We start from the raw sequence: 26,403 nt of genomic DNA on the forward strand, positions 1-26,403 counted from the left end.
TGACCTAACCCTAAAGAAAACGCATCAGAGAAAAGTCTGCAGCAGCAAACCTCGTAAGTTGAAAAGCAACTCTTCCATTTTTTTAATCGTATATCCAAATTTCTTGTGTATATTCATATATGATGCAAAGGGTACGAAGATGTCTTGTTGTTTTTCTTGAAGATGATGGTTTTCATTGTTTCTCATCTATTATTACCTTTTTGTTTTTTAATGCAACGTCTCACAACATTTTTTGTCAAAGCCAGAAATATAACATATAATAATATTGTAAACAGTTTCAACATGTCGAATCAAGAAGAACGTGTGCAACCATATATGTTTTACGTACATGTTGATTTTTTTTTGGTTTGTGTGGTGGTTGAAGTTTATGTATTATTTATATTTTTGGGTTGGTTTAGCCAAAATTTATGTGGACCCATGAAATGAGTCATGAGATGCTAGTGTTAGCCAGTGGTGAGAAAGATAAAGGATACTGGAGAGGTACATGTTTTAGTGAAATGGGAAGACAGAACATACGAGCAGGATTTTTGAAATGGTTTGGTTTGGACTTGCAATGGAAAAAAATTAAAACTCGGCTAGAGCATTTAAGAAAGCAATATGATATCTATAAACGTGTCACAAAGAACGTCACAGGGGTGGGATTCAATGATTTTGGAGAGCTTGACATGAGCCCTGACTGGTGGGATCAACTCATTGCAGTAATAATAATTTTGAGATATGTTTTATATGTTTTTATGCTTACAAACTATTTTTCGTATGATTTGTTTCATTTATTTTAATATTCATAAGTTATTGTTTCATTTGATATTATGCTTATAAGATGTTTTAATTTGTTTTTCAAAATAAGTATTTTAAACTATTTCATTAGCAACAAAATCTACATTTGTATATTTAAAATGTCTAATTTTGTAATTTTATGTCTAAATGCTAACAGCTGTACCAATCATATATCATTGTTAATATATTAATAGCATACAACTTATGCAGCATACTGCTCATGCTGCATAATGCTAATGCTCCACTAACAATTGTTCCAATCAAGGCCTAAATCGATAATTTACTATTCCATTTGTATATAAAGGAAATCTATAATATAGAAGTTAAAAGATAGTTAACTTCATAATTAAAATGCGTGGCCTTCACAAATATAACTTTGCCAGCATAGTGTCGTCCGCCGCGATTAGGCTTCGAATATTTGCATTACAAAAACCTTATGTTATGGAATATACAATTTATATTTATGGAAGTAATACACATAAAGATGATACTTGGGAAAGGTGAGCTAAACTCAGATTCTGTTTCTTTGTCAATATTGCCTTCGCTATGAATTACCCTACAGTAAGAAATCGAAATAAGTTTTAAATATGATATGTACTTTGACTTGTGAAACACACATAATTTTGAAAGGCATCTGACAATGCTAAAACAAACGTACCTTTGAAGAATAACCTGTTTAAAATCATTCTCTTAGTTATCCTGAGAATAAAGAGAGCAAAAAATTACACTGGTTAGGTCAATGTATGTACTTTTGAAGAATAAGATATGTATTTGGGCGTGTGGAAAAAAAAAACAACTTTGAAAAGCAAGTGAGACTCATTAATATAAATTTTTTATGTTTGTGTTTCTGGCAGTAGATGTTGGTGTCATATGTTTGAGGCTGTGTTTATATAGATATCAATGGATATTACTAAATCGGACTCTCTAGGAAGTTAATATTTTGTTTTTTATGTATTTTTTATAGATTTTATTTGGTAGTGTTACTTTTCCACAAATCTCGTTGTAGATTAAATATTTTATATTTAGCATAGCAACTTTTTAGATCTATATATTGAGGACTGAAAATCTGGAGGAATTTTTTTAAAAATTAAAAAATTTGAAGTAATTGAATATGATTGATTAGAGTGAATATAGAGTTTCATATATTGGAATGACGAAAATTTTGTTTAGTTTTGCCAGATTATTAGGCTCGGAAGTGAAGATAATTTAGGAACATTATACTGGATTGATAGAAGGATATTTAATTCACATACCTTATTTTTGCATATTTCGATTTTGTTTTTGAATTTTTTGAAAAATGTTTTAATGATAATAGTACTGTTTGTAAATACTTTCCAACTTCAAAACTATTTTGACAAACTGCTGCAAAAATGTTAATATAAATTTATAAAGTCTTGAAGACTCGCTTAGGATAAGTGTATCCGTGGCAATGACAAAAAAGACTCAAGTTCTTTGGAGGTGAGGCAATCACGTTATGCTTTATCATCGTAAAAGTGTTTCTAAAATTCTGAAAGTCTAACTTCTTTAACTTTTTCTTAGAATGATTATTGTTTTTAAGCCAACGAAATGTAACTTTGTTTTTCTAAAAATCACAAGTCACAGAGTCATTGTTCTTACTTCTTATAATCACAAATTTGAAACAGTTTGCCGTAAAAATCTCAACCAATCAACCCCCTAAGAACGTAGACTTTTATCAACGTCAAACCAATTAAATATCTCTCACTGGACAAAAACACACTTAAAAAATACATTAGATACCCAATGGGCCTTGTGATTTTTCTATTATGCCCATCGCAACGGCTACAATTTCAGAGGCAATATAAAACAAATCTCCTCTTCGCTCCATTAATCTTTCAATTTTTTTTTTCTTTCAAGAAAAGGAACTTGACTTGCTTTAGGAACCAGGTCAAGTCAGATGAAAACCAGATGAAGAAACAAACCAATGCACTTGAAGAAAAGGATAAAGAGATTAAAGCAGCGAATAATGAAGCAGGTGACAAGAGAAAGGAGCTTGATTTGATAAGGAACCAGATTGAAGCAGCGGAGATTGAAGCAGGTAAGGTACTTGATTCGCTGAGGAACCAGATCAAGTCAGAGGAAAACACACTCATTGAGGTTAGGAGATCAGTAAAAGAACTTGAGTTGAAGAAGAAAGAGTTGAGAAAGTCGACTAGCATTGTGTTTGTTAAGCATGAGCAGCAGGTCGTTGTTGCAGAGATGGAGCAGTTTATTGGAGATCCTCTTGGTCAGCGTTATAAAATCTTATCAGCTTCTCTTGGTCACCATGAAGTCTCCAATGTTCTTAGAGCTAAGTTTAATCCAGCAGAATATGTTCTTGATCTAGTGGAGGGAGAAGTTAGGGATTCTCATCAAAGAAAAGAATCTGGTTTACGGGAGTTAGTAGTGGAGAATTTAGTTCTGTTTTTGAAGAGCTAGTCGAAATTGGAAGATTGGAGAAGCCTCGTCTGCAGTTTAAGGCTACACAGGTAGCCAATATATGGAAAAATCTGATTACAATTGAAGCTCCAAGATCAACTCTTGAGGTTTTGGCTTTTCTGTTGTTCATTGTGGCATATGAAATAAAGAGTGGGATTAATGACGAAGAGACTGCGCTACTTGTCACATACGTTGCTCATTACAAATAGGGTCCAAAGCTATTTCATTCGCTTGGTCTCGAACTTAATATCTCAGGTTAGGTTCTAAAACATTTACAGAGACATAAGTATGAAGTAAAATCTTACTAAACTTCCTCTATCTTTTGCAGATTATGTTCGGGAAAATCATCGTTTTAAACCTTCAAAGTGTCATTGGGTAGCACTTTAAACCTCGACAGAATTTCACTAACACTATAAACCTTTCAAATGATTTTACTAACACTTTGAACCTTTAAAATGATTTTACTAACAGTAAGAACCTTTAAAATGATTTTACTAACACTTTAAACCTTAAAACTAACTTTTATTTTTGTACCACCATAAAAAATAACAGAATAATAATATCCGTCAACCCGAAATAGTTAAACTATGTTGGTTTAATTTAAATTTTAATTAGTTTTAGTTTTTATAAATAAATATATTTGTGTTCATCTTCATTATTGACAAAACTTTTACAACATTACTCTTCACATTATTAATCCTTTTAATAAATTCATCACCACTAGATTCTGATTCAAATCGATTGACTTCTCATTGGAAACCAATGAATCTTCTAAATATATTGTCTTCTTCAATTTTGCATTTGTCAAATGTTTTAACCTTATCTATGATTCTTCATTTTTTCTTGCTTTGATGTATTTTTAATTTTCTTTTATCTATCGTCATAAATAATTAAATTAAATTAAATTAATTAAACAAATATATAAATCAAACCAGCATAATTTAACTTTTTCACGTTGACGGATATTACTGTACCGTCATCTTTCATGGTGGTACAAACAGCAAAGTTAGTTTTAAGGTTTAAAATGTTAGTGAAATCATTTTAAAGGTTTATAGTGCTAGTAAAATTTTCTCGAGGTTTAAAGTACTACCTAGTGACACTTTTAAGCTTTAAAATGTGATTTTCCCAGTACTACGTCTCATAAATGACCGGCATTATATTCCTGCAGTCTGACTTATATGTTTGTTCAAGCTTATAGACTTCTCAGCTCAAAATATCTTAACGAAAGAGGTCATCCATGTTAAGACGCTCAGCGCAGGGAAAAGTAAGAATTGGTTCCCATTTGTTTAATCTTGGTCATTGATGTAGAGCTTACAAATCTATGTTTTTTTTGGTATATCTGTTAGGTTAGTAACAAAGATGTTGGAAGATTGAGAGCTATTGAACTTGCGGCAGATTATAAGCTTGACATTGATCTTTCAGCAGACCTTATTGCCAAACTCGTGTTTCAGAAAGAAAGCTCAACACCACCTGTGCTTCATTGCTCTGTTGAAGCACCGAGTCCATCAGCCAACGGTGGATCTTCAGGTTAAAGGGTTGGTGGTCTTCAGGTTCCTAAACTTGAGATTGTACCCTTTGTGACTCCATTAAACAATGGTAGTTTCTAACGTTAGATAGTCAATATGGTAGCTTGGTGCTAGGTTTCTCTCTCTCTCTCTCTCTCACGCTTATGAATAGGCTTGTTCCAAGTTGGTCTCTTTCATTCTACCTGCATAGAGCGATATTGCTTGTTTGTCTGATAGACTTGTTCTACTGTTGGTGCTTGTTTAGCTTTGTCTACCTGCATAGAACTATCTTGCTTGTATATTTCTTTGTAGGTTTGGGTTGTTTTGTGGTAGCTTGTCGAAGAAGGTCTATATACATAAATAAGCTCCTCCTCCTTTTGAATTCAGGCCATCATCACTATGAAGACATCCTTACTTTCTGGTTCTCCACCAGAACATAATGTTGTTTTCAATGTATGAAAGTTCATAGAATTATAAAAAATGTTACACTAAATGTAAAGAACAGGTTTTTTTTATGAATAAAATTTTGAGAGAAAAACTAGATTGACCCAAATTAAGAGGTTAATTACTAAAGTAACTCATAAAATGTGAGGGTTAAATAAGTTATTTTTTTACCTAAAATACCTTTTTTGCTTTGTTTGGAAAAAAAAATAAAGTCAAATTTACCATCCCAGATTTTTTTTAAGAAATCAAAATATTTTCAAAAGTCTGTCGAACTAGTTCTGACAGTATTGTTTGTGTATGACAGATTTGTTTTTGCACAACTGATTTATTTTTGTATGACAGATTTTTAATGACATACTTATTTTGGATGACAGATTTTTTAACTACAGTTATAACAGATTTATTTTTTATAACAGATTTATTTATAAAAACACCACAAACTTTCACAATATATGACAGATTTGAAATAATGTCTCCCAGATTTATTTTCCACAGTTATTTCAGAAATAATTACTAGGTTGCTCTCTAGTGATGATAGATTTTTTTAAGTTACAACAGATTTTTGAATTTAACTAAAAATCTGTCGTTTGATAACAGATTTATAACACTTTTAAAAAATTACTAAAATGACATATGTGAACACCATATGTTATGGCATATTTGTTTACGTTATGACAGTTTTTTTGTTTGGTTCCGAAAATCTGGTGTTTGATACCAAATTTATTAGATGTAAAATGTAAATATAGTGACAAAAGATTTGTTTTAAGTTATATTTTTTCAGTCATTTTTTTATTAATTATATTTTTTATAAATCATATTATGAACTATATTTTTAAACTCATATATTTAAAGCATATTTTATACATTTTAATTTTCCTAAATCATATTAAAAAGTTTAGCATCATATTTTTATATATTATATTATATTTTCATAAATCTTATTTTAATAATTTTTATATACATTATTTTTTAGTTATAATTTCATACATTATATTTTTTATAAAACTTATTTAAACTATATAATCTTAAACTTCATATTTTTAAATCATATCTTTATACATAATACTTATAAACAATTTTTTGAATATTATTTTTATACATTATATTTCAAATCATATTTTATTTTTATAAATTATTTAAAAAAATAAACATCATATCTTTTTAATCATTCTTTATTTTTTATTAATCATATTTTTAAATCAAAATATTTAATACTATATTTGTTTGGTTTTCTCGTTTTTTTTAAAAAAACTTTTAAAAAAAAAGTTTTTGGGCTTCTAGTCTTTTTACATAAAAATTGTGTCATTTTAGTTATTGGATATGATGAAATGTTAATCTAGCAATTAATTGTCAAAATTGTGTCAAACTGGTATATTTTCACTAAAATTTTACATTTCATTCAAAAAAAAGAAGGTATATATACATGTTATTAAGGCTTTGCTTGCCCTTCAGAAAGTAAATGTGACAACCTGTCCCGCGGACCCCACTAGCCCACTGCTCCAACGGATCGTCCGTCGACCTCACTAGCCCACCGCTAGCCGTCCAACGGACCCCAAGCTGGCCCTGCAGGGCATCGATCCTAACCCCTCATCGTGGAATGGAACTATTCATCCAAATCCACCAGTAGGTTATTGGTGCGCTAGGCGCTCCTCGAACCCTGGTCCCCACCCTTTAACAACCTTCCCACAGGACAAGCTGTCACCAATTGACCTGCAGATCAATTGGTGACAGCTTGTCCTGTGGGAAGGTTGTTAAAGGGTGGGGACTAGGGTTCGAGGAACGCTTGACGCACCAATAACAAATATTACTAAGTAACTATTTTTGTAGAAATTTATTGGGTACATATTCATTATGGATACCTTCAATTTGATTTCTACTGTGTAGGGAAAAAAAATAAAAAAGAGATAGCACTAACATGATGTGTGACCTAGTCTTGACAACATAAATGAATATGGTGAATTTTGTTGTATCTCCATTTTATGTATTCTGTGTCTGCAAGACAAATTTAGTTGGTTATATTTTGTACAAAAAAAACACTAAAAACTCTTGTTTGCAAATGAATACCAAAAAACTTGGTAATTATTCAATGATAACTTTCCCAAATTTGTTACTATTATTAAGAAACATATGACCAATTATGAATGTCTCATCCAAATAAAGAGACCAATTATTAATGTAATAAGGGAGAGTTACTATAATATTACATAAAAACTTCCTTACTACAAAAGTAGCACACAATTGTTGATAATTACTAGAATAAATTATGTATCCACTATACCTTTGAAACTAGTATTGAGAAAAAAACGCAATTACGCCTAATGCCATTAGTGGAAAAAATAAAAACATTGGGAACTGGGAAAAAGTCTACCGGTTCTTTGACGGTACATTTTTCTGGTACATAAAGTTGATAATTATAGTTGGTATATTAAGGTGGCAGATTGAAGAGGTACATTAGATTTACTTGGTATACTTAGTTGTAGTGTTGGTACACTTATGGTTAAGGTAGATTAATTAGATAGATATATGATTGCGTTAGATTAAGTTGGTAGAGGAACTGCCTTTGATGATAGACTTATGTTTTGAGCGGGTAGAACGATAGACTTAAAAGGTAGGAAATATATTTATGGTAGATTAATGGCACATTGCGACAGATATATGTGACAGACTTAGTCCTTAACAGATATTTTTAGTATACTTTCTTTGTTTTTTGAAATAGTTTTAGTAGTGTACTGGTAGACTTTTATTTTGTGGTAGATTAAGTAGCCATTTTTGACAGCTGTAAAGTCTTACCAGAATAATACGAATTTGTTTGATCAAGCAAAGACAGTATAGAGTTGTGATAGACTTATAGGGGGATCTATATAACTCACTTTTTTATAGGTTTTTAAGTTAGAAATCAGATGTTGAGATGAAAATCTATAATAGTTGAGTAAAAACCCCACAAGTGAAACCAAAAAAATAGACATAAGTCGTGAAAAAATAAATTGAGGCAGGGGAAAAATAAATTGAAAAAACCCCACAAGTGAAACCAAAAAATATAGACATAAGTCATTAAACCTAAAATCGAACGTGTACGTACATATAAACGTGTACGTACATATGAACACATACGTACACAAGTTATGAACGCATACATACATATGAAACACACAAATTGTTTACAAACAAAACATTCAAAACATGTACGTACACAAGTTATTTTAATGTAACATTCAAAACAAGTACTTATGTGAGAAACGTGATAGCAATCATCATAAAGCGAACTATGTCATTCAATCTTGTTTGAGACTAATTAGGGAGATAAATGAAACAATCACGCATAAAGATATGTATAACTACACATTCTCTCACCATATTCTCACAATTACAAATAAACTCACCGTTGAGCATAGTTATAGAAGTGTCAAATCCACCGTTGAACATAGTTATAGAGGTGTCAAAAATATAAGCTATGCATGTTGCAGTTTGGGTGTACTTACATAACGTTCTTTTGTTTAATGTATGTTGCAGTTTGGTGTACGTACATAATGTTCTTGAGATTAATGTACGTACATAGCATTCTTTTGCTTAGTGTACGTCCATAAATCCGTTTTAATGAAAGATATTATTATAATTTTGTAGTCATCTTCAACATATCTTCTTCTGCAACCCTAGCTAATATTGTCGTTGTTGTTCACCGGAAATGGAACAAGTAAGAGATGTTATTAGAACAAGAAAGAAATGTTACTAGAACAACCTATGTAATTCGTAATTGTTTATTTATTTATTATATTTCTGAGAGGTAATGAATAATAACCACACAAAATTACATTTTAACTATAGAGGGTAATATTTAGATAACATAAATAGTATTTGTCGAATTGTATTACTCAGTTCAACTAGGTACAACTATATATATATTTAGATTTGCATTTATATTTAAAATATGAAAATGACAATTAAGGTTTACAAGAATTTCTTTACATATTGAACTATTAAAGAACCATGTTTAATCAACAATACAAGAATTTATCACTTTCTAATATATACTATCGTTTTCATATAAAACACTCTTTATAGTATAAGGAAGACTTAATAAGTGATCACCTCAAATGAAGCAAAAGAGGTGAAACCCAAGTTTTTATGAACATTATGTTATGAAAACCTTGTATATGCTAATTAATAGTGATAAATCTTGTGGTCAACTGCTAATTAATAATTTATATTATAGTCCAACTGGAAATACGAAAAAAATGCAAAAGTTCAACTATGAATATGAGAGTACAACTGGACAACTATGTATAATTATGTGTATACCAAATAAATTTTTACTAATATTCTGTTGTCTTTGGTTCATTTTACCACACTTATGATGATTTTAAATGAATATTCCGCTGCAAAAGTTTTTTTTTTTTTGTTTTCACATGATCCATATTTAAATTTATTTTAATAGCTCTAGTACAGTTGCACTAAGTAGTTCAAATTATACTAAAATTTTCTCAGTTGTACCTAAGTGATCTAGTTGTACATAAAACCTCACATTCACCCTAAAATTCTATTAACTACAACCAAACAAATCTTAGAGCTCAAAATTCAACTTATAAAGATCATAGGTTTAGTTAAAACCCAAAAAACCAAATTTTCAGATATAAAACACTCTTAATTTCTTCGTCAAGTCTTGATTGCTCAGGAAACCAAAGACTCAATTTTTTGTTTTTTGGGTAAACTGAAATTATTTAAATAATTAAAATTTTTACACTCCAAGAGGAGGAACCCGAAATAACCAGACAAAACAAAGCTAAGCAAACAATTAAAACAAATTCCATATGTGGAAGAAAAGCAGTAAAGCAGCAAAACTGATGCTGTGAACCCACTGAAACAATCCCCTTGGAGTACCAGAAATGGTTTGCCCACCCATTATCTGCTTTCTTCCAGCACATTGCCCCATACTACCTTTCACAAAGGTCGATGGTTTTGAATGAGAGCTGTAGAGTGTGCTAGTTGATGAGGCTCTCTCTTGAATCAGACTCAGATCCTGCTGTTACAAGGAAGATCCGTTGCTATTGGAGGCTATTCCAGAAGGCGCAGAACGTCGAAGTTGAATAGGCCACTTTTTAATCTCAGGACCTCCAGTTGAATAAATTGCCTTTTGCCACTCGGTTATATCAGTAGCAAGAAAAAAAATACCAGGGTTATGTACCATACTGATACAGAACCATACGTGTGGAGTAGCACGTGAGAAGGAATCAAATGGAGTCGGCTTATCTCAAGCGGTACACGTGGAGGGTGTGGATTAAGCGGCTAAGGAACCGTTGGAGGAAACATAAAAACCATGTGATTGTTTTCATTTTGCTATCATCATTGAATCTTACCAAAAAATTGTAAAACTCTCTAAAAATATTTGCTGGGTTTCTCCCAATCTGGGAGCTGGCTTATCGATTAGTGTTTTATGAATACCCAATCAATTGTTTGGTGATTTCTTGATTGATTGTGCGATTGTGAGTTAATTTGTATCACATACAATACTAGAGAATTCTATTCCCAGGCGCAATTGAAATAAGAGAGGGATGAAATATCAGATTAAGAACAGAATTTAAGGGTCAAAGAGAGGTATAAAAGAATACAATTTACCAAGGTATTCAAGCTCGAAAAAATTCCCAATGCGTGTAATGATAAAATCCCTGGGTTTATAAGATCCATTGTCAGGGGAGGATGAGAGAATGTGAGATATTGATGTTTCGTCAACAGCAGCAGAACTACCAAACGCCCTTGCAACATGACTGTTAAGTATCGATCTCCTGTCTCTATCTGACTGTATTATTGATCCAAGTGCTATAGACGATTCAACAATCGCCTTAAAACTGCTGAAGGTTCAGGAAATGGACATACTATGTACACTACCTATAAGAAATAGAAGGCAACAAGTATCAACAGCTACACTTGGTAGAAGTATACTAATCTCAATTAACATATGTATTTCTCAACTTATACTTACCATACAAGGACTCCCTGAGCCTTCTTTCTGGTTTGCGCTTTTGATAAAGACTTCAGATAGCTACTCACACATTCCACCCATGCGACAAAGACAGAAAATAATCGCTGAGATCCCAGAAGCAATGTGTTATTGCTTTCAATCTTCATCGATTGAGGGCAATCAAGCAGAACAAATCCAGATGAGGATAACCTTCCAGCGCCTGTTTCCATTTGATTTCCCAGGCTCTGTGGCAAATGGGTTCCCAGTCTATACGTCTCATAAACTATGCAATAAAAAAATAAATCAAAAGAAATGATGAGAAAATGTCAGAACTCTTGTTCCTCTAGAAACATTTTTTATCAGAAATAATTCCTATCATGATTGAGCAAAACCTCTTTCACAATTGATAAACTCGTCGACTCACCAGTTCCAATTTGCTGGAAGAAATCACAAACTTTACAAACCAATCAAACTAAGAAGCAGAGACAATCCCTATAAAACCAAAGTTCTCTTATAATCAAATCAATCCCTAAAACCCAATATCCATATAGTCACAAGACTCATAACACCCAAATCATATCGTGAATTAAAAAAAAAACTCACCTTAAGAGCATGAACAAGCCCGGAGATTACTGGGTTATCTCAGTTGGCACACGTTCATTAGCTCAGTTGGCACACGTTGATAGAGCATTAACAAGAGGGAAGAATAAAATACCTGAGCAAGTTGGGACTGGGTTAGCTTTTATCTGTTCGAGCTTGCATAATGGCTTTCTTTAGCTCAGTTGGCACACGTTAATCTGGATTTCACAATTGCATAATCAATATATGAAGCTCTATCATCAAGATAAAATATCAATACATAAAAGGTTCCTCATAGCTAAAACTCAGGTAATACAACAGAAGAACTAAACTCTTATGATTCCAGGACAAACATAGAACCTCATTTTCCCAGATTACAGAGCCTGAGACTACCACTATCTAATCTTTACAGCCATTAGGAAAATCAATTCACCATAAGTAAAGCAAGTGATTAAAGATAAGACTTACGAGTAAGGTTCTCAGTGTCATCATCAAGCCTTTTGGTGTTGAGAGATGTGCCACTTGATGCAGCCTTGTTGGTTCCAGCATTGACTAAATCCAAACAACACACACACACACAAAATCAAATGTCAGATGGAAGCCATAACTGGAAATTGCACATAGAAACAACAACAACAAAGACTCAAGAACCAAAATCAAACCAGAAGAAGTAGTTAAGCTATCGAACTAATATGAACAACAATCAAATCAGCAATACAAAAACATCGGAAATTTCAATTGAAAATCACAATAACCCCAAGGCGTTGAAAGCTAAGTTACATCTATTGAAGCTCAATCAAGGAAATAATCTAGAGAGAGATCTAAGAAAGCTCTAAGATAGGATCAAACCAGAACAAAGACAATCAATTAAGAAAGAAAAAAAAGAAGAAGAATCGAACATTTTCTGACGGTCTCGATATCGGCGCCGGATCGACGAGAGGCGTTGACAGTTTTCTCGTCACGCTTGGCGGCGGAGTTAGGGGCTTTCTTACGGATAACAACGGGCTCCCAATCCTGAGTTATAGGTCCAACTTCTGCCATGGCTTCGTTCTAACAAAGTTAGCCTGGGTTATAAGTAATGTATAAACTTTTTTGTAGTGTTTTAGTAAGAAGGATTTGAAACGTACTGTTATATATAGTAAATAAGGCAACTTTTACGTAATATTATAGGTAATTTCCCATGTAATAATAGCACTACTTTTTATTATTTGACATTGTTCTCAACACCGAACAGAAATCATAATGAACACAAAGCTAAACCGGGTAAAAATTGATTCGAATTCGGTTTACTCATGAAGGGTGCCACGTAAACCAACATGATTCGTTTCTCTATTTAGTAGTCCAGTGAAGAAGCTCTCGAATCATCAACTCACACGAGAGCGACAGAGATAAAGAGAGAGAGAGAGAGAGCACACAAAAAAACAAAAACGAATCTCCGGCGAATCAGGAACCGTACGTCGGAGATTGTTAAAAGACGATGGCGGGACAATCACGGAAATGGATGATTCTGGTAGCGACGATCTGGATTCAAGCATTCACCGGTACAAATTTCGATTTCTCGACGTACTCGTCGAATTTGAAATCGGTTCTAGGGATTTCGCAAGTGCAATTGAACTACCTCGCCGTAGCTTCGGATCTCGGAAAAGTGTTCGGTTGGTCATCGGGACTTGCACTTTTGTATTTCCCTCTCTGGACGGTTCTCTTCGCGGCGGCGATTATGGGTTTCGTTGGTTATGGTGTTCAGTGGCTTGTCATCACTAACGTTATCTCTTTGCCTTATATCCTGGTAAACCAAAAAAAACAAAATTCAACATTTTTTAACATGTTCTCCTTAGTCTCTGTTGCTTTGATTCTTGAATCAAGACATATTTTTAAAGTTTGTATTATTATTATTTTTTTTTGGTATAAACATTTTCTTGATTAATAATATGGAAATCAAGATTTGGAGGTTTGAGAGAAGAGTCGGTGATGGTTGAATGGTTGATTAGTAGTTCAGTTAGTGAATTAGTCATCTGACTGGTTGGTTGCACGTGTTTTGGTTTTGCTTTGTCATGGTTTGATGACTGTCTCGAGAATCTTTATTGTTGTCTTTGTGATCGGATCTTAGTTTTGTGTGTATATAAATACTTTCTCTTTGTCGCATTTAAATAGTTTTGCAGTTGGGTTCCTTTCTTCTGAATTATTCTTTTTGGACGAGTAGGCGCATTAGAGGATCTTTGTCATCATGTCATGTGGTTAATATAATATTTAATTTTCAGATAGATGTGTTTATGTGTATATGAGATTATTTTAACCATCTTCCATTGAGCCTAGTCAATTAAAAATATTACTTTTTTGAGTTTTTGAGGAAGAATGAATAATAACTACTTCCTTGGAGAGAAGATTGTGATCAAACACAACATTGTATTTACCGAACTTGCGCGACTAAAGTATGGGTTTTGTGATGTTATGGCAGGTGTTTCTGTGTTGTTTGTTAGCTGGGCTAAGTATCTGTTGGTTTAACACAGTCTGTTTTGTGCTCTGCATCAGAAATTTCCCAGCAAACAGATCACTTGCACTTTCTCTCACAGTGAGTTTTAATGGCGTAAGTGCTGCTTTATACACTCTTGCTTACAACGCAATTAATCCTGTTTCTACGCAACAATACCTTCTCTTAAACTCCCTTATACCTCTTGTTGTCTCCTTTGCTGCTCTTATTCCTATTCTTCGCCAACCGCCTCTTGAACCTCTTCCACCAGATGGAGTTCGAAGAGATTCTTTCATGTTTCTCTTGCTCAACATATTAGCGGTATTGAATGGTGTTTATCTGCTTCTCTTTGGTTCAAAGACTTCTGATGTAACCTCGGCTCGTCTTCTCTTTGGTGGATCAATTCTTCTTTTGATTCTCCCTCTATGCCTTCCTGGTCTAATCTACGCTCGCAATTGGTATCTGCACAATATCCACTCCAGTTTCCGTTTAGAAGGTTCTGGTTTCATTCTTGTTGATGTCGATGAGCTTGAGATGCATAAAGGAATGGTGACACGTGAAGCCAGCCGCGAAGGGTACCAGTTGCTAAACGATGATGTAGCGCGAGCCATCATTACTCCTGATCAGAAGAGTTTCATTGAAGACGACGACAAATGTTGTTGCAATCAGCTCGTTACAAGAAATCAGCTTGGAAGGCTTGGAGAGGAACATCCTCTATCTTTGCTCTTATGCAGATCAGATTTCTGGCTTTACTATATAGCCTATTTTTGCGGTGGTACGATTGGACTTGTTTATAGCAACAACCTGGGGCAGATTGCACAATCCTTAGGACAAAGCTCTGAGACAACAACTCTTGTCACGCTTTATTCGTCTTTCTCATTCTTTGGTCGATTACTTTCAGCAACACCAGATTATATCAGAGCGTAAGTCCCTTACACAAGCCTTTGTACTTCTCTGATTCTCGCATTATGAGAAGATTATGATGTTATTGAAATAATGTGAATAATGCAGGAAGGTCTATTTTGCTAGAACCGGGTGGCTAGCCGTTGCTCTTTTACCAACCACAATTGCTCTTTTCTTGTTGGCATCATCAGGAAGCTTGGCAGCGTTACAAGCAGGAACAGCTCTAATCGGTCTGAGTTCGGGTTTCATATTTGCAGCAGCTGTTTCCATAACATCTGAGCTTTTTGGACCCAACAGCGTTGGGGTTAATCACAACATCCTCATCACAAACATACCAATAGGATCGTTGGTCTATGGTTTCTTAGCTGCTTTGGTCTATGAATCCCATAGCATGGCTGGGTCAAAGACTGAGTCGGTTATATGTATGGGACGAGACTGCTATTTCTTAACGTTTGTGTGGTGGGGATGCTTGTCTGTGATTGGTCTAGCTTCAAGTGTTGTCTTGTTTCTGAGAACTAGACGAGCCTATCAACGTTTTGAACAAGATCGGATAACTTCAAGCATGCTCTATTCTTAGAAGAAAAGTTGAAAGTGACAACTCAAACTTGTGCAGAGATGTGTTAATTAGTGCACAAAAGTTTTGATCTTTCTTGCAGAAATAAGAAGAAAGAGAAATCTTAGGACAGAACTTTTTGGTCAGAAGAGTTCAGATTTGCTTTTTGTGGCAATGGATCGGTAAAGTTGGACCGGGGAATTGAATTAGGGGAGCATTCGATGTCATGGTCTAGCGACATGGCCGAGTCAGCCTGAGACAATCAATTACTGAGACCATAATGAGGTCCAATTGCATACTGTGTAATCCTAGTTTTCTTCTTTTTGATAATTCTCAATGTCAACAAAATTATGCTCGTTGGATTGTTTGTTCTTTGTGTTTTTCGTTCCAAATTATAATTATTCCAAAATCAACTGAATTCGATATTTTAAATGACATGTTAATATGTTATGACAGAATAATATATTTCTAACTAAAAAAATAAATGCCAAGTGGCCCAAAATTATGCGGGTAAGGAGTTCAAATAAATTATACATGGAGTTGGAACACACCTTCTAGTATTGTCAGTGTACTAATATGTTCTTGGAAACTACAAACATAATATTACTATAACACAAATATTGACTTTTTGTTTGTTTTTAATCTTTATCTTCTTCGACTCTCTCGATGCTCTAGTCAAGGCATCGATCAAACTTGTCACACATTTGCACTAGAGAGTGCCTTTGCAGACCAGACGAGCTACAAGCCTTCTGAATGTGCAGGAATTGGCTGGGTTCTTTGCAACACAAATGATCAGATTATTCTTCAAGGGAGGGCATCCATCAATCCAATGAACACACCTCTTGAAGTAGAAGCTGAAGCATTAAGATCAGCGTTATCTAAAGTTAACAAGCTTGGATACAACAATGTGATGTTTTGTGGAGATGCATTTATCTTATATCGAAAGTTTATTTATTTTTTTGAATGATGAACAGAAGTATCAGAAAAAGCACTCTCTTCTTGCTATTTATCTGAAGGATATAAGGAATCTTAGTCGATCCTATGATAAGATTTATTTTGTTAAGATTCCTTGTAATGTAAACTCTACTGCTGATAGTTTAGCCAAGGATACTAGAATAAGAAAGTCAAGTTCATCATGGACTGATGTAAATTAATGTTTTTTAATAAAATTTTGTTGCCGACAAAAAAAAAATAAAAATAAAAATAAACGAAGACTTTGAGCGCATCTTGGTTTCTTCTGTCTTGAAACAAAGAAATGAGTCAACGAACCCAACAACTCATGGAGACCAAACCAAAAATACAACAGCAAACACAGAAATTTCTGAGCAAAACATTCGGAGTGATTAATCAAGAAGACCATCTTTAAAAACATCTTGAGAACCAGCAGCAATCGTGGATAAAACAAGAAGATGAAGGTATATATGGTGGACTCGAACAAGTAATTTACTTGGATACTCTCGTGTGATACTAAGAGGTTTTTCTTATTGTATACAGAAAAATTTCGTGTTGAAAGTTGATATGACACACGACAAAACCCGATCAAAAGCACTGGAAACTGTGGTACAGTTTGCAGGTAACAGAGATTCAAACCCTAGAGATCTAAAGATTATTGTGTGAATCTGAAGGTTTATTGCAAATGTTTTATAGGCGTGTCAGCTGTGGAAATCAAGGGGGTTTACAGGGACCATATGGTTGTGACTGGTGATGGAATCGATATAGTCGGTATAGTTAACGGTCTGAGGAAAAAAGTAGCTTTTGCGGATATTGTAAGCGTAAACAAATATGAACCACCCAAGATAGATTACAAAGAGCCGGATGAAAAAGCCTATACATACTTTTTAAAATCATATATGAAAAACTTGGAAGTTGAAAGAGATGGTATTCTCACTGACAATTTTCAAGCTGAAGCAAAATCCAGAAGAGATGACGATTTACCTGGTGAAGCAAACCCAGATGCGACCTTTATTATTAGTTTGGAGAACAAGAGAGCTGTCGAAGAAAAAAAGCTAGATCTGAGCCACGGTTTTGTCGGCCACCTCGTGAGAGCCTTGGAAAAATATGGAGTCAACGTCGGGGGGATGGAGGAATCCAGGATGGCACTCGTAATCTTCTCGAGCAAGTACGCAGAATCAAGATGGTGCTTAAGCGAGCTGCTGAAGATCAAAGCTCTCATGGAAGAAAGGAAACTCTTATTAGTCATTCCAATTTTCTACAAAGTGGAGCAATCGGAGGTTACACAACTGAAGGGAGACTTCGGTGTTAGATTTTGGAATTCCTGGAGAAGGAATCGGGATCTCCGTATCATTGAATGGAAGGAAGCTTTAAAGTCTGTTGCGTCCTTGAAGGGCATCTACTTGAACGAGGAACACTGGTATATATATATATATATATATATAAATTGCAATTTTTTTTTTTTTTTTTTATTTCGCTCTTCAATTGATTCCTTGGCTTACATGGCTCTCGTTTTTTTTTTTTTTCTGCAGTTCTGAGAGCGAGTTCATCACTCTCACCGTCAAGGAAGTCCTAGAGAAACTTATCCTGCAGAAAGGAGAAATTCCATCTCTCTTTCTTTCTACATGTGAAGGCACAAGGCCTGATTTGCCCACAGGAAGAGGAGAAAAGCATTATCTTAACAAATGTCAGCTATTTGGAATGGAGCAACGCATGGAGCAATTCGAGAGGAAGTTAGATTTTGATTGCAATGAAACTCGCATTATTGGTGTTGTAGGGATGCCTGGTATTGGTAAAACCACTCTCGCAATGCTGCTGTATGAAAAGTGGAACTGCAAGTTTCTACGTTGTGTGCCTCTTTGGGGTATCCGTAAGAAGTCAGATGAATATGGGCCGGTGTGGCTACAAAAGACCCTCCTGGAAGTCTTACTCGAAGGAAAGTTTCCAGCGACAACACATGAATCCGTGAAGGATAAACTTCTTCAGAATAAAGTTTTTGTTGTCCTCGATGATGTGAGTAACAAGGAACAACTAGAGTTTCTCCTCAGTGACCTTGACTGGATTAAGAAGGGAAGTAAGATCATTATTACTACGTCTGACCAGTCATTGCTCAAGGGTTTTGCTGATGATATATTTGTTGTCCCGTTATTGAACGACAAAGAGGCTTTTCAACTCTTTACTTTTCATGCCTTCGATGATCAAATCTGTAGTGCCACACAGAATTTCCAGATGAGCCTCTCAAGAAAGTTTGTGGATTACACCCGAGGTCACCCACAAGCTCTCATATTACTAGGTATTGAACTTTATGGGAAAGATGAGGCTCACTGGGAACATAGGCTGGGAATTATGACAGATCGTTACAATTCATGGACCCAAGATCCCTTTAGATTCAATCAACTTAATGAGCGGCAGAAAGATGTGTTTCTTGACATTGTCTACTTTTTCAAATCAGAAGATGAGTATTTTGTTAGGAGTTTACTGGATTCAGGAGATCCTGACACCACTGGCTCTGTGAGTGAACTAAGAGATCTTGCTAACAAGTTCCTGATTACAATCTCTGACGGGCAAGTAGAGATGAATGATCTACTGTATAGGTTCAGCAGGGGTTTTGATTTCTCTTTGCGGCATAGGTTGTGGAACTACGAAGATATCATCATCAAACTAAAGAATAGGGAACTATTGGTAAGTTTTTTACATGTCAAAGAAAAAAATCCAATCATGTTTTCTAAACAAATTTCCAGATAATTTTTCATAGTAAGCAAGGAAAACAATGGTTGCTCTGCCTGAAACACGAACTGTGAAATGGATATGAGCAACAGGGAACAACAATAGTAAATTGTTTAAACTTAGAATATATATACTTTGGTCTAGACAAGGTTTTTTAATTTAACTTTAAACAGAATCCTTTGCTAACATGTTTTCTTCTGCTTTGCTATCAGGATGCCCATAACGTAAGAGGGATTTTCTTAGACATGTCAAAGTTAACGAAGAGCATCTCCTTGGACGATTCAACCTTCATTTATATGCACAATCTTCGGTACCTGAAAATATACGATTCTTGTTGTTCTCGGCAATGTATAGCTGAATCCAAAGTACACTTCCCTGAGGGGCTTGAATTCCGTTTTGGAGAGGTCCGATATCTTCATTGGCTGAAATTCCCTTTAAAGGAACTTGCAACCGATTTCAGACCGAAAAATCTTGTTGACCTTAGGCTGCCACACAGCAACATTGAACGTGTTTGGGAAGGTGTTAAGGTGTGGCTTCTTATGCCATCTTTTTTCTGTTATCTTTACATTAGATTGCTTAAGTAACTAGTGCAGTTTTTTTTATAATTGGTTTGCCTTCTGACGGGTTCACAGGATACACCACGTTTGAAGTGGGTAGATCTAAGCCACTCCAGTAATTTGCTCGACTTGTCAGCATTGTCAAGAGCTGAAAATCTTCAAAAATTAAATCTAGAAGGCTGCACGAGTTTGGAAGAGTTGCCGGTGGAAATCCAAAATATGAAATCTCTCGTTTTCATGAACCTGAGAGGATGCACACATCTTTCATATCTTCCCAAGATGAAATTAATATCTCTTAATACTCTCATCCTTAGTGACTGCTCAAACCTCGAGGAATTTCAGCTTATCTCTGAAAGTTTAGAAGTATTACATCTAGATGGCACCGCAATTAAGAGACTTCCTCTAGCCATCAAAAAGCTCCAGAGACTTGTCTTATTGAATTTGAAGAACTGCACAGTGCTGGAGTGTCTACCCAACTGTTTAGGAGAGCTGAAAGCTCTTGAAAAGCTAATACTTTCTGGTTGTTCAAGGCTTAAGAATCTTTCAGATTTAAGGGAAAACATGAAACATCTCCAGAGTTTACTTATCAACAGGATAGGAGCAAAAGAGATGCCAAACATATCGTGTGCAAATATATCAGAAGGCCAAGCTTCTGCAGATATGGTCGTACAACCTTTTGGCCCAAGGCAATGGCCTCGTGGTGTTAATGGAGTATGCTCTCTGCGACGTCTATGTTTAAGCGGAAATGATTTTGTCAGCCTGCAAACTGATATTGGGAAACTTTACAATCTAAATTGGCTGGACGTGAGGCAGTGCAAGTTGCTGACTTCTATACCTATGCTTCCACCAAGACTTCAGTACTTTGATGCTCATGGCTGTGATTCACTGGAAAGAGTTGCAAATCCTCTGGCTCTTCCAGTGCTGTCAGAGCAGATCCATGCCACATTCAATTTTTCTAACTGTAACAAGTTGGATGAAGATGCTAAGGATAGTATCATATCTTATACTCGGTGGAGAAGTGAGTTAGTGTTAGATGCATTCTCTCGATACAATGGGGTATGCCTGTTTCTATGTCATTTTCCAGTCTTCCTTGTAGCTTCTGTAGGTATCTAATATGGTTTGGTATTTTCTTTTTTTTTTTGTAGGGTTCGGTTTTGGAAGATTTCACTGGATCTTGCTTTCCTGGATGGGAAGTACCAGCGTGGTTTAGTCACCAAGCCTCTGGGTCAGTGTTAAAGCAAAAACTTCCTCAACATTGGTGTGACAACCAGTTTACTGGGATAGCTCTGTGCGCTGTTATCCTATTTCCTGACTACCACAAGCCGAGGAACCGTGTCTTAGTAAAATGTAATTGTGTGTTCAATTACAAAGACAGGTCTCATAACCGTTTTATCTACACTATTGGTAGTTGGAGGGAACCTAGTAACACACCGGGGAAGATTGAGCCGTCTCATATCTTTGTTGGCTATACCAGTACGTTAGATATCAAGAAATATGGTGGGGAAGCAGATGAAGAGGGATGTAGTCAAGCTGAGGCTTCTTTTGAATTTCAAGTGACAGATGGTACAGATGTGTTAAAAGGGTGCAAGGTGCTGTAGTGTGGCTGTAGTTTGGTTTATGCAACCAATGGAAGGGAGAATATAAGGTGGGATGCGGAGACTGTTGAAATTCCAGAAAGGATTGAGAACGTCCTAGGTAAAGCAATATCTTATGGAAACTCTGGAAGTCATGTTGATACCCAATATGAATCTTACTCTGGTCCATGTCCGGGAAAGGATGCAAATTTCTTCTGTGAAGCAAAATCTGACGCTAACCCAAATTTAGAGAAGAGTTTTGAAAACAAGGAAGTTGACCTTCCAAGTGAAGAAGAAGACGCAGGAAGAGAAATCATTGTAAGCTCTTATCATGACAACACATCTTCTTCAGGAAGTTTAGAGAAGCTTAAAATGCATTCTTTAGTTGGAGTTGAACTACGACTCAAGCAAATGGAAGAGGCCTTGTTCTCGACACCAGGAAAAACTTGCATTCTTGGAGTTGTTGGAATGCCCGGCTTTGGTAAAACAACTCTTGCAAGAATTTTGTTTGAAAAGCGTGGGTGGAAGTTTCCAACTCACTTGTTTTTAACAATGTCAAAAAAATACAGCCTGGAGCAGTTGAGGAGGGTGTTCCTGAAGGAGTTACTCAAACACGTAAATCAAGACAAAGATGATGAAACGACGACTCTAGAACAACAAGAACTCTTTGTTGAAGTGTTTTGTTTGGAAGGTTGTTGATATGTTCCTGAAGCAAACCGTAAAGTCCCCTTTCATGATAAGCTTCATGAAAGTTGTGGACGAAGCAAGTGACTTCATAGTCACCAGACATTTGGTCAAAGATTGCTTCAGCAAGCACTGTCTTGCCTATGCCTGGCATACCACAAATCCCTATTCTTTTAACTCCCCATGGTTGCTTGCATAGCAAGTTTTCTATATCTGGCAGCATCCTAGAGTAGATACCGATTCTTTGTTTTGGAAATATCTTCTCATAAACATCTCTGGCAATTTTTTCTACAACTTCGTACTCACTACAAAAACCGTATTGCCCTTATCACTTGCTATGTTATATGATGTATTAAGGAAAAAAATAAAGAAGGTATTTCTAACCTTTGACAATTGCTTGCTTCATAGCCAAGTAATGATATTTCTGTAAGAGCGTTGCGCCATTTAGTTACTTGATCTGAAGCCCCATGCTCAAAGAGCGTCTTGCCGAAATTCAATTTCAGCTCTTGCACATTTGATCTGCTAACTCCATAAAAGACAGTGGTCACCACATGGCCTTTGTCATGTCTCCGTTGGTTAGTCTTAAATACTTCATCCAACAATTCCTTGGAGGATAAGTAGTTTTTAGATAAAACCAAGACAGAAGCAACAGACTCATCATGCATATTCGTAGACACAAAGATGCCTTTACGGCCTAGGGCGGCAGAGAGATGGGGGACAAAGGACCACCGTAGTGTCTCTTCTGACCTATCAAAGCTGATTCTGACCATGGTTTGACCCGCCATGACTTGTAAATCGTAGATTTGGTAGCTTCTTGGAAATGCTTTGTTTCTGAGGTGTTTCTGTCTTTCTGAGGCAACTTGGTGATAATAGAGTAGCCTGCAACTTGGTAATGTAATGTAAGTAATTAAAAAAACGAATAACAAAATCATAATACTATTATTTAAAAGCAATTTGAATGATTTGAATTGGTGCGTGTTTAGTTTCAACGATTAAGACTCTGTCATCTTGAACAAGTCTTGTGAAACACCCATTTTAATATTAACATTGTGGATACTGCCTCCGTTGGAAGTTTCGGTTATTGCAACTTTGTTTCTCAAGTTTTAATTATCAACTAGATTACGGCCGGGTATACCATGACAAGTTTATTTTAATTTTTTTTGTTAATATACTATTTTAATATTAATTTTGTTAATGAATTATTATTATTATTTTTTTTTTACAAAAATGTATTTAGTTCTAATGATTTAGCACTGATGTTAAAATGAGTCTATCTTGCCAATTAAAACCCTGCCCATTAAAATCCGACCGTTTAATAATATACCCCTTTAGACCCGTTTATATGCTACCCGTTTAGATTCCTACCCATTTATCTTTGTTGTTTTTCATAGTGTTCATTTAGGCCCGTCTAAGTTTTTTTTTCTTCTACATCAACATAATACAAGCAAATGAAAATGAACGGAGAAGAAGATTATTTATGGTATGTATTTGATTTGGATAATAGACAATGAAATTTATAGATCCAAATTGAGACGATGTGGGTTACAGACAATGAACGAATCCCCTAAATCAGATTTAGTATATAACCTGAATGAACGAATCCCCTAAATCAGATTTAGTATATAACCTGAAATATATCGCAAAACAATTTTTGTTTAATACAATCTTAATTAAATAAGTTTGATTCAATATATTTTATATTAATGTTGTTAAAATAGTAAAATGGGGATTTAATCTGTATTGAAGTATCATATTAATGATATTTTTTTTTCAGTATTATCAATTCGATCTTGTCATGTCATATAACTCGTCCTGCAATATAAGTATATAACCCGTTTTTGCTATTTTGAAAATTAAATATGTTTAAATATTCATGATTTTAAACTTTTTATCAAATTTAGATATATTAGTTATAATATTATAAACTTCTTAAAAGTTCAAAATTTACTATATACGGTTAAATTAAACAGTTCAACTAAAAACTCGAATTAAACTTGTGATATATCGTGGAACTATATTTGTTTAACACAATCTTAATTAAGTTTGACATACACTAGTGTTGTTAAAAATATAAAGTGAACATTTAACCCGTTTTTTGTTATTATTATTGATTCAAAATCATCTCGTTGTATATATATAACTCGTCATGCAATATAACTCGTCTGTGTTATTTAAAATTTTTAAATATTGATAATTTGAAACTTTTTTTATAAAGTTTAGATATATCAGTTAAACATTTTAAACTTCTTAAAAAATTAAAATTTACTATATACGGTAAATTTATTATATATGTATGTTGAACACAAGCTTTTTATATTAATTGATATGTCTGTTTTAAAAAATTCAAATTACAATATATGCAGAAAAAGCTACATTTTATTAACTTTATGTATTATATGATGATTTATAACTATTAAAAATTAAATTCAAACAAAGATGATAGGAGAATAAAAAATTTAAATGTGGAAAAAATCTTCTAAATATCTATAATAATTGTAGAACATTAAATATATGAATATTTAAAATATTTTAATTGTGTTTGGTTATAAGAATAGTAGAGAAAGTTAACTAAACTTGTCTAGATATTGATTTAAAGCAATCAATGCTAATATTTTCCAAAACAAATCTAGATTATTATTTTTGAAGTACATTTTGTGTTATGCCCTTAAAGTTTTGGTTATTTAATTTATTTTATTTACAACATTAACCCCTAACTATTTTCCTAAAATAACAATTCCTGGAAACTCATTTAATGGAACTATATTAATCGAACAAATTTATTTACATTTATAGCCATAATAAGCTTGACACCATCTATACTTTCTGATGTTTCCAAACACAACTCTACGCATTAAATTTTTAATCCCATAAAAATCTCCAAACCAATTTTAATAAATCTTTAGAGACTGTATGGTCTCTTAAATTTAAATGACACAGCCGAGTTTGAGTAACAAATAATTACAATCACAATATTTACTATAACGTTAATAAAGTTCATATAAATGAGAACCCAAATTTTAGAAACTCAATAATTGAGTATATTTAACTTTAGCATCAAGAAAAACATTTAATATAGTATATACCATGTTAAGAAACTGAATATTATTCTGCGATAATGTTATCAACTCAAATAGGAAAACACTAAAATCTCTCTTTTATTGCTACGGATCGTAAACTCCTTTCTCATCAAGCATTTTCCATGTATAAATATCAACTTCACAAACGAAACACAAGACACAACCAAAACCTCTAATATGATGGTTTTGAAACACAGGTTAAACCACTAATATGACGGTTGATTGTTATATAGCGAGACATGTTATTAAAATGACGATTTGAATTAACATTAGTATAAATATAAAATATTATTAATTCGGTTTTGAAACACGGGTTAAATCTTCATTTAATTATTTGGTCAATACCACTAATATAAGAATATTAGACATATTAAATCAGAGTAATTTAACTAAAAATTTGTAAAACAATTAAATTATTGGTAAATAAAATTGTGACTTAATCCGACAATAGCTTGTAAATTACATATTTATGTATTTCCCCTATTATTGTTCTAATAATTGACAATCCAAACAAAATTATTATTTAATTAAACAAAACAAACTAAATATAAAAAACAAAAAAAAATTAAAATGTTATTATTTAAAAAAAAATTGTTTCGCAGTATTTTAATTCTAGACTCTACAAAAATACTGGTATAGATGCAACAACTATATAAATAGTTAGGAATATATAATATGCAAAATAACATTCCACCAACAACCAAAAAAAGAAACACAACAAGAATAAACTGGTGGCACATAATAAAAGACGTTTACTTGTGAAATTACGCAGGTCTAAATTTCCTTAAGTAAATAAGAGGTTTCATTGGCCAAGTCTTTTCTATTATCGTGCAAAACTTATTGAAATACGCTAGATATTCACCTGCAGTATACCGCGGGACTAATTTTTAATTTAAAAGTGTAAAATGTAATTTTTATTATACTAAGTATATATGTAATTAATGTTTTCTAAATTGTAAGTTAGCAATATGTTACATCAATATATTATGTAGTGTATAAGTAGTATGCTTTAGGTGTAGTGTGTTATAGTAAAGTTCGGATATCATAGTGTTAATTAAATTTTATGTAGTATTAAATCTACTGTTTTTTGTATGTGTCTATTTAGTTTGCAATGTATAAATAATAGTATTTTAAATTATATGAGTATACTCTATTGTGACATTGTAATTTTGTTTGTTTCATCTATTTATAATTAAATACTTTGGAATATATAGTT

The 26,403-nt window shown here is 33.8% G+C and overlaps 4 protein-coding genes, 2 long non-coding RNA genes and 1 pseudogene across 8 annotated transcripts; 3 read left to right on the top strand and 4 right to left on the bottom strand.

The window, feature by feature from the left end:
- The first annotated feature begins 422 nt into the window (after nucleotides 1–422).
- Nucleotides 423–4,820, top strand: LOC147934776 (uncharacterized; annotated as a pseudogene).
- A 5,878-nt stretch (nucleotides 4,821–10,698) lies between these two features.
- On the bottom strand, nucleotides 10,699–11,398 carry LOC147934777 (uncharacterized). The gene is made up of 2 exons (XR_015571685.1): nucleotides 11,137–11,398; nucleotides 10,699–11,042 (listed from the first exon to the last, which is right to left on the bottom strand). It is a non-coding gene; the product is annotated as an uncharacterized LOC147934777 (long non-coding RNA).
- A 378-nt stretch (nucleotides 11,399–11,776) lies between these two features.
- On the bottom strand, nucleotides 11,777–13,064 carry LOC104728559 (multiprotein-bridging factor 1b-like). Its single transcript, XM_087473621.1, has 3 exons — nucleotides 12,594–13,064; nucleotides 12,163–12,246; nucleotides 11,777–11,912 (listed from the first exon to the last, which is right to left on the bottom strand). The coding sequence occupies exons 1-3, from the start codon at nucleotides 12,733–12,735 to the stop codon at nucleotides 11,908–11,910; spliced, it is 231 nt and encodes a 76-aa protein (XP_087329747.1). The 5' UTR covers nucleotides 12,736–13,064; the 3' UTR covers nucleotides 11,777–11,907.
- On the top strand, nucleotides 13,030–16,026 carry LOC104724896 (protein NUCLEAR FUSION DEFECTIVE 4-like). 2 transcript variants are annotated; one of them, XM_087473620.1, is made up of 4 exons: nucleotides 13,341–13,480; nucleotides 14,150–14,278; nucleotides 14,433–15,084; nucleotides 15,173–16,026. In XM_087473620.1, the coding sequence occupies exons 3-4, from the start codon at nucleotides 14,456–14,458 to the stop codon at nucleotides 15,639–15,641; spliced, it is 1,098 nt and encodes a 365-aa protein (XP_087329746.1). In that variant the 5' UTR covers nucleotides 13,341–13,480; nucleotides 14,150–14,278; nucleotides 14,433–14,455; the 3' UTR covers nucleotides 15,642–16,026. The 2 variants fall into 2 exon arrangements, with proteins under 2 accessions (XP_010441763.1, XP_087329746.1); XM_010443461.3 differs by having other exon boundaries at nucleotides 13,030–13,480; nucleotides 14,150–15,084.
- A 34-nt stretch (nucleotides 16,027–16,060) lies between these two features.
- LOC109127704 (uncharacterized) lies at nucleotides 16,061–17,977 on the bottom strand. The gene is made up of 2 exons (XR_002034246.2): nucleotides 17,553–17,977; nucleotides 16,061–16,471 (listed from the first exon to the last, which is right to left on the bottom strand). It is a non-coding gene; the product is annotated as an uncharacterized LOC109127704 (long non-coding RNA).
- LOC104724895 (disease resistance-like protein CSA1) lies at nucleotides 16,794–22,495 on the top strand. 2 transcript variants are annotated; one of them, XR_757794.3, is made up of 8 exons: nucleotides 16,794–17,032; nucleotides 17,112–17,190; nucleotides 17,265–17,988; nucleotides 18,101–19,250; nucleotides 19,508–19,822; nucleotides 19,928–20,908; nucleotides 20,998–21,907; nucleotides 21,996–22,495. XR_757794.3 is itself a non-coding variant. In XM_010443460.3 (7 exons), the coding sequence occupies exons 1-7, from the start codon at nucleotides 17,027–17,029 to the stop codon at nucleotides 21,448–21,450; spliced, it is 3,708 nt and encodes a 1,235-aa protein (XP_010441762.2). In that variant the 5' UTR covers nucleotides 16,794–17,026; the 3' UTR covers nucleotides 21,451–22,495. The 2 variants fall into 2 exon arrangements, 1 of the variants encoding a protein (XP_010441762.2); XM_010443460.3 differs by having other exon boundaries at nucleotides 20,998–22,495.
- LOC147934778 (Toll-Interleukin-Resistance (TIR) domain family protein) lies at nucleotides 22,416–22,895 on the bottom strand. Its single transcript, XM_087472790.1, has 2 exons — nucleotides 22,563–22,895; nucleotides 22,416–22,445 (listed from the first exon to the last, which is right to left on the bottom strand). Exons 1-2 carry the CDS (start codon nucleotides 22,893–22,895, stop codon nucleotides 22,416–22,418), a joined length of 363 nt encoding a protein of 120 aa, XP_087328916.1.
- Between the last annotated feature and the right edge of the window lie 3,508 nt (nucleotides 22,896–26,403).

Source organism: Camelina sativa, chromosome 11, assembly GCF_030686135.1.
Source record: "Camelina sativa cultivar CO46 ecotype springtype chromosome 11, ASM3068613v1".
Classification (NCBI taxonomy): domain Eukaryota; kingdom Viridiplantae; phylum Streptophyta; class Magnoliopsida; order Brassicales; family Brassicaceae; genus Camelina; species Camelina sativa.

Excerpts from the sequence above, each read along its gene's own strand:
- LOC104728559 (XM_087473621.1), bottom strand. The coding sequence starts at position 12,735 with ATGGCAGAAGTTGGACCTATAACTCAGGATTGGGAGCCCGTTGTTATC. Across the intron at positions 12,247-12,593 it reads TATCGAGACCGTCAGAAAAT|TCAATGCTGGAACCAACAAG; the intron begins GTTCGATTCTTC and ends GTTTGGATTTAG.
- LOC104724896 (XM_010443461.3), top strand. The coding sequence starts at position 13,172 with ATGGCGGGACAATCACGGAAATGGATGATTCTGGTAGCGACGATCTGG. Across the intron at positions 13,481-14,149 it reads TCTCTTTGCCTTATATCCTG|GTGTTTCTGTGTTGTTTGTT; the intron begins GTAAACCAAAAA and ends ATGTTATGGCAG. Across the intron at positions 15,085-15,172 it reads ACACCAGATTATATCAGAGC|GAAGGTCTATTTTGCTAGAA; the intron begins GTAAGTCCCTTA and ends TGAATAATGCAG.
- LOC104724895 (XM_010443460.3), top strand. Across the intron at positions 19,251-19,507 it reads TAAAGAATAGGGAACTATTG|GATGCCCATAACGTAAGAGG; the intron begins GTAAGTTTTTTA and ends CTTTGCTATCAG. Across the intron at positions 20,909-20,997 it reads CATTCTCTCGATACAATGGG|GGTTCGGTTTTGGAAGATTT; the intron begins GTATGCCTGTTT and ends TTTTTTTTGTAG.
- LOC147934778 (XM_087472790.1), bottom strand. The coding sequence starts at position 22,895 with ATGGCGGGTCAAACCATGGTCAGAATCAGCTTTGATAGGTCAGAAGAG. Across the intron at positions 22,446-22,562 it reads AGCATGGGGCTTCAGATCAA|CAAGTGATAAGGGCAATACG; the intron begins GTAACTAAATGG and ends CATATAACATAG.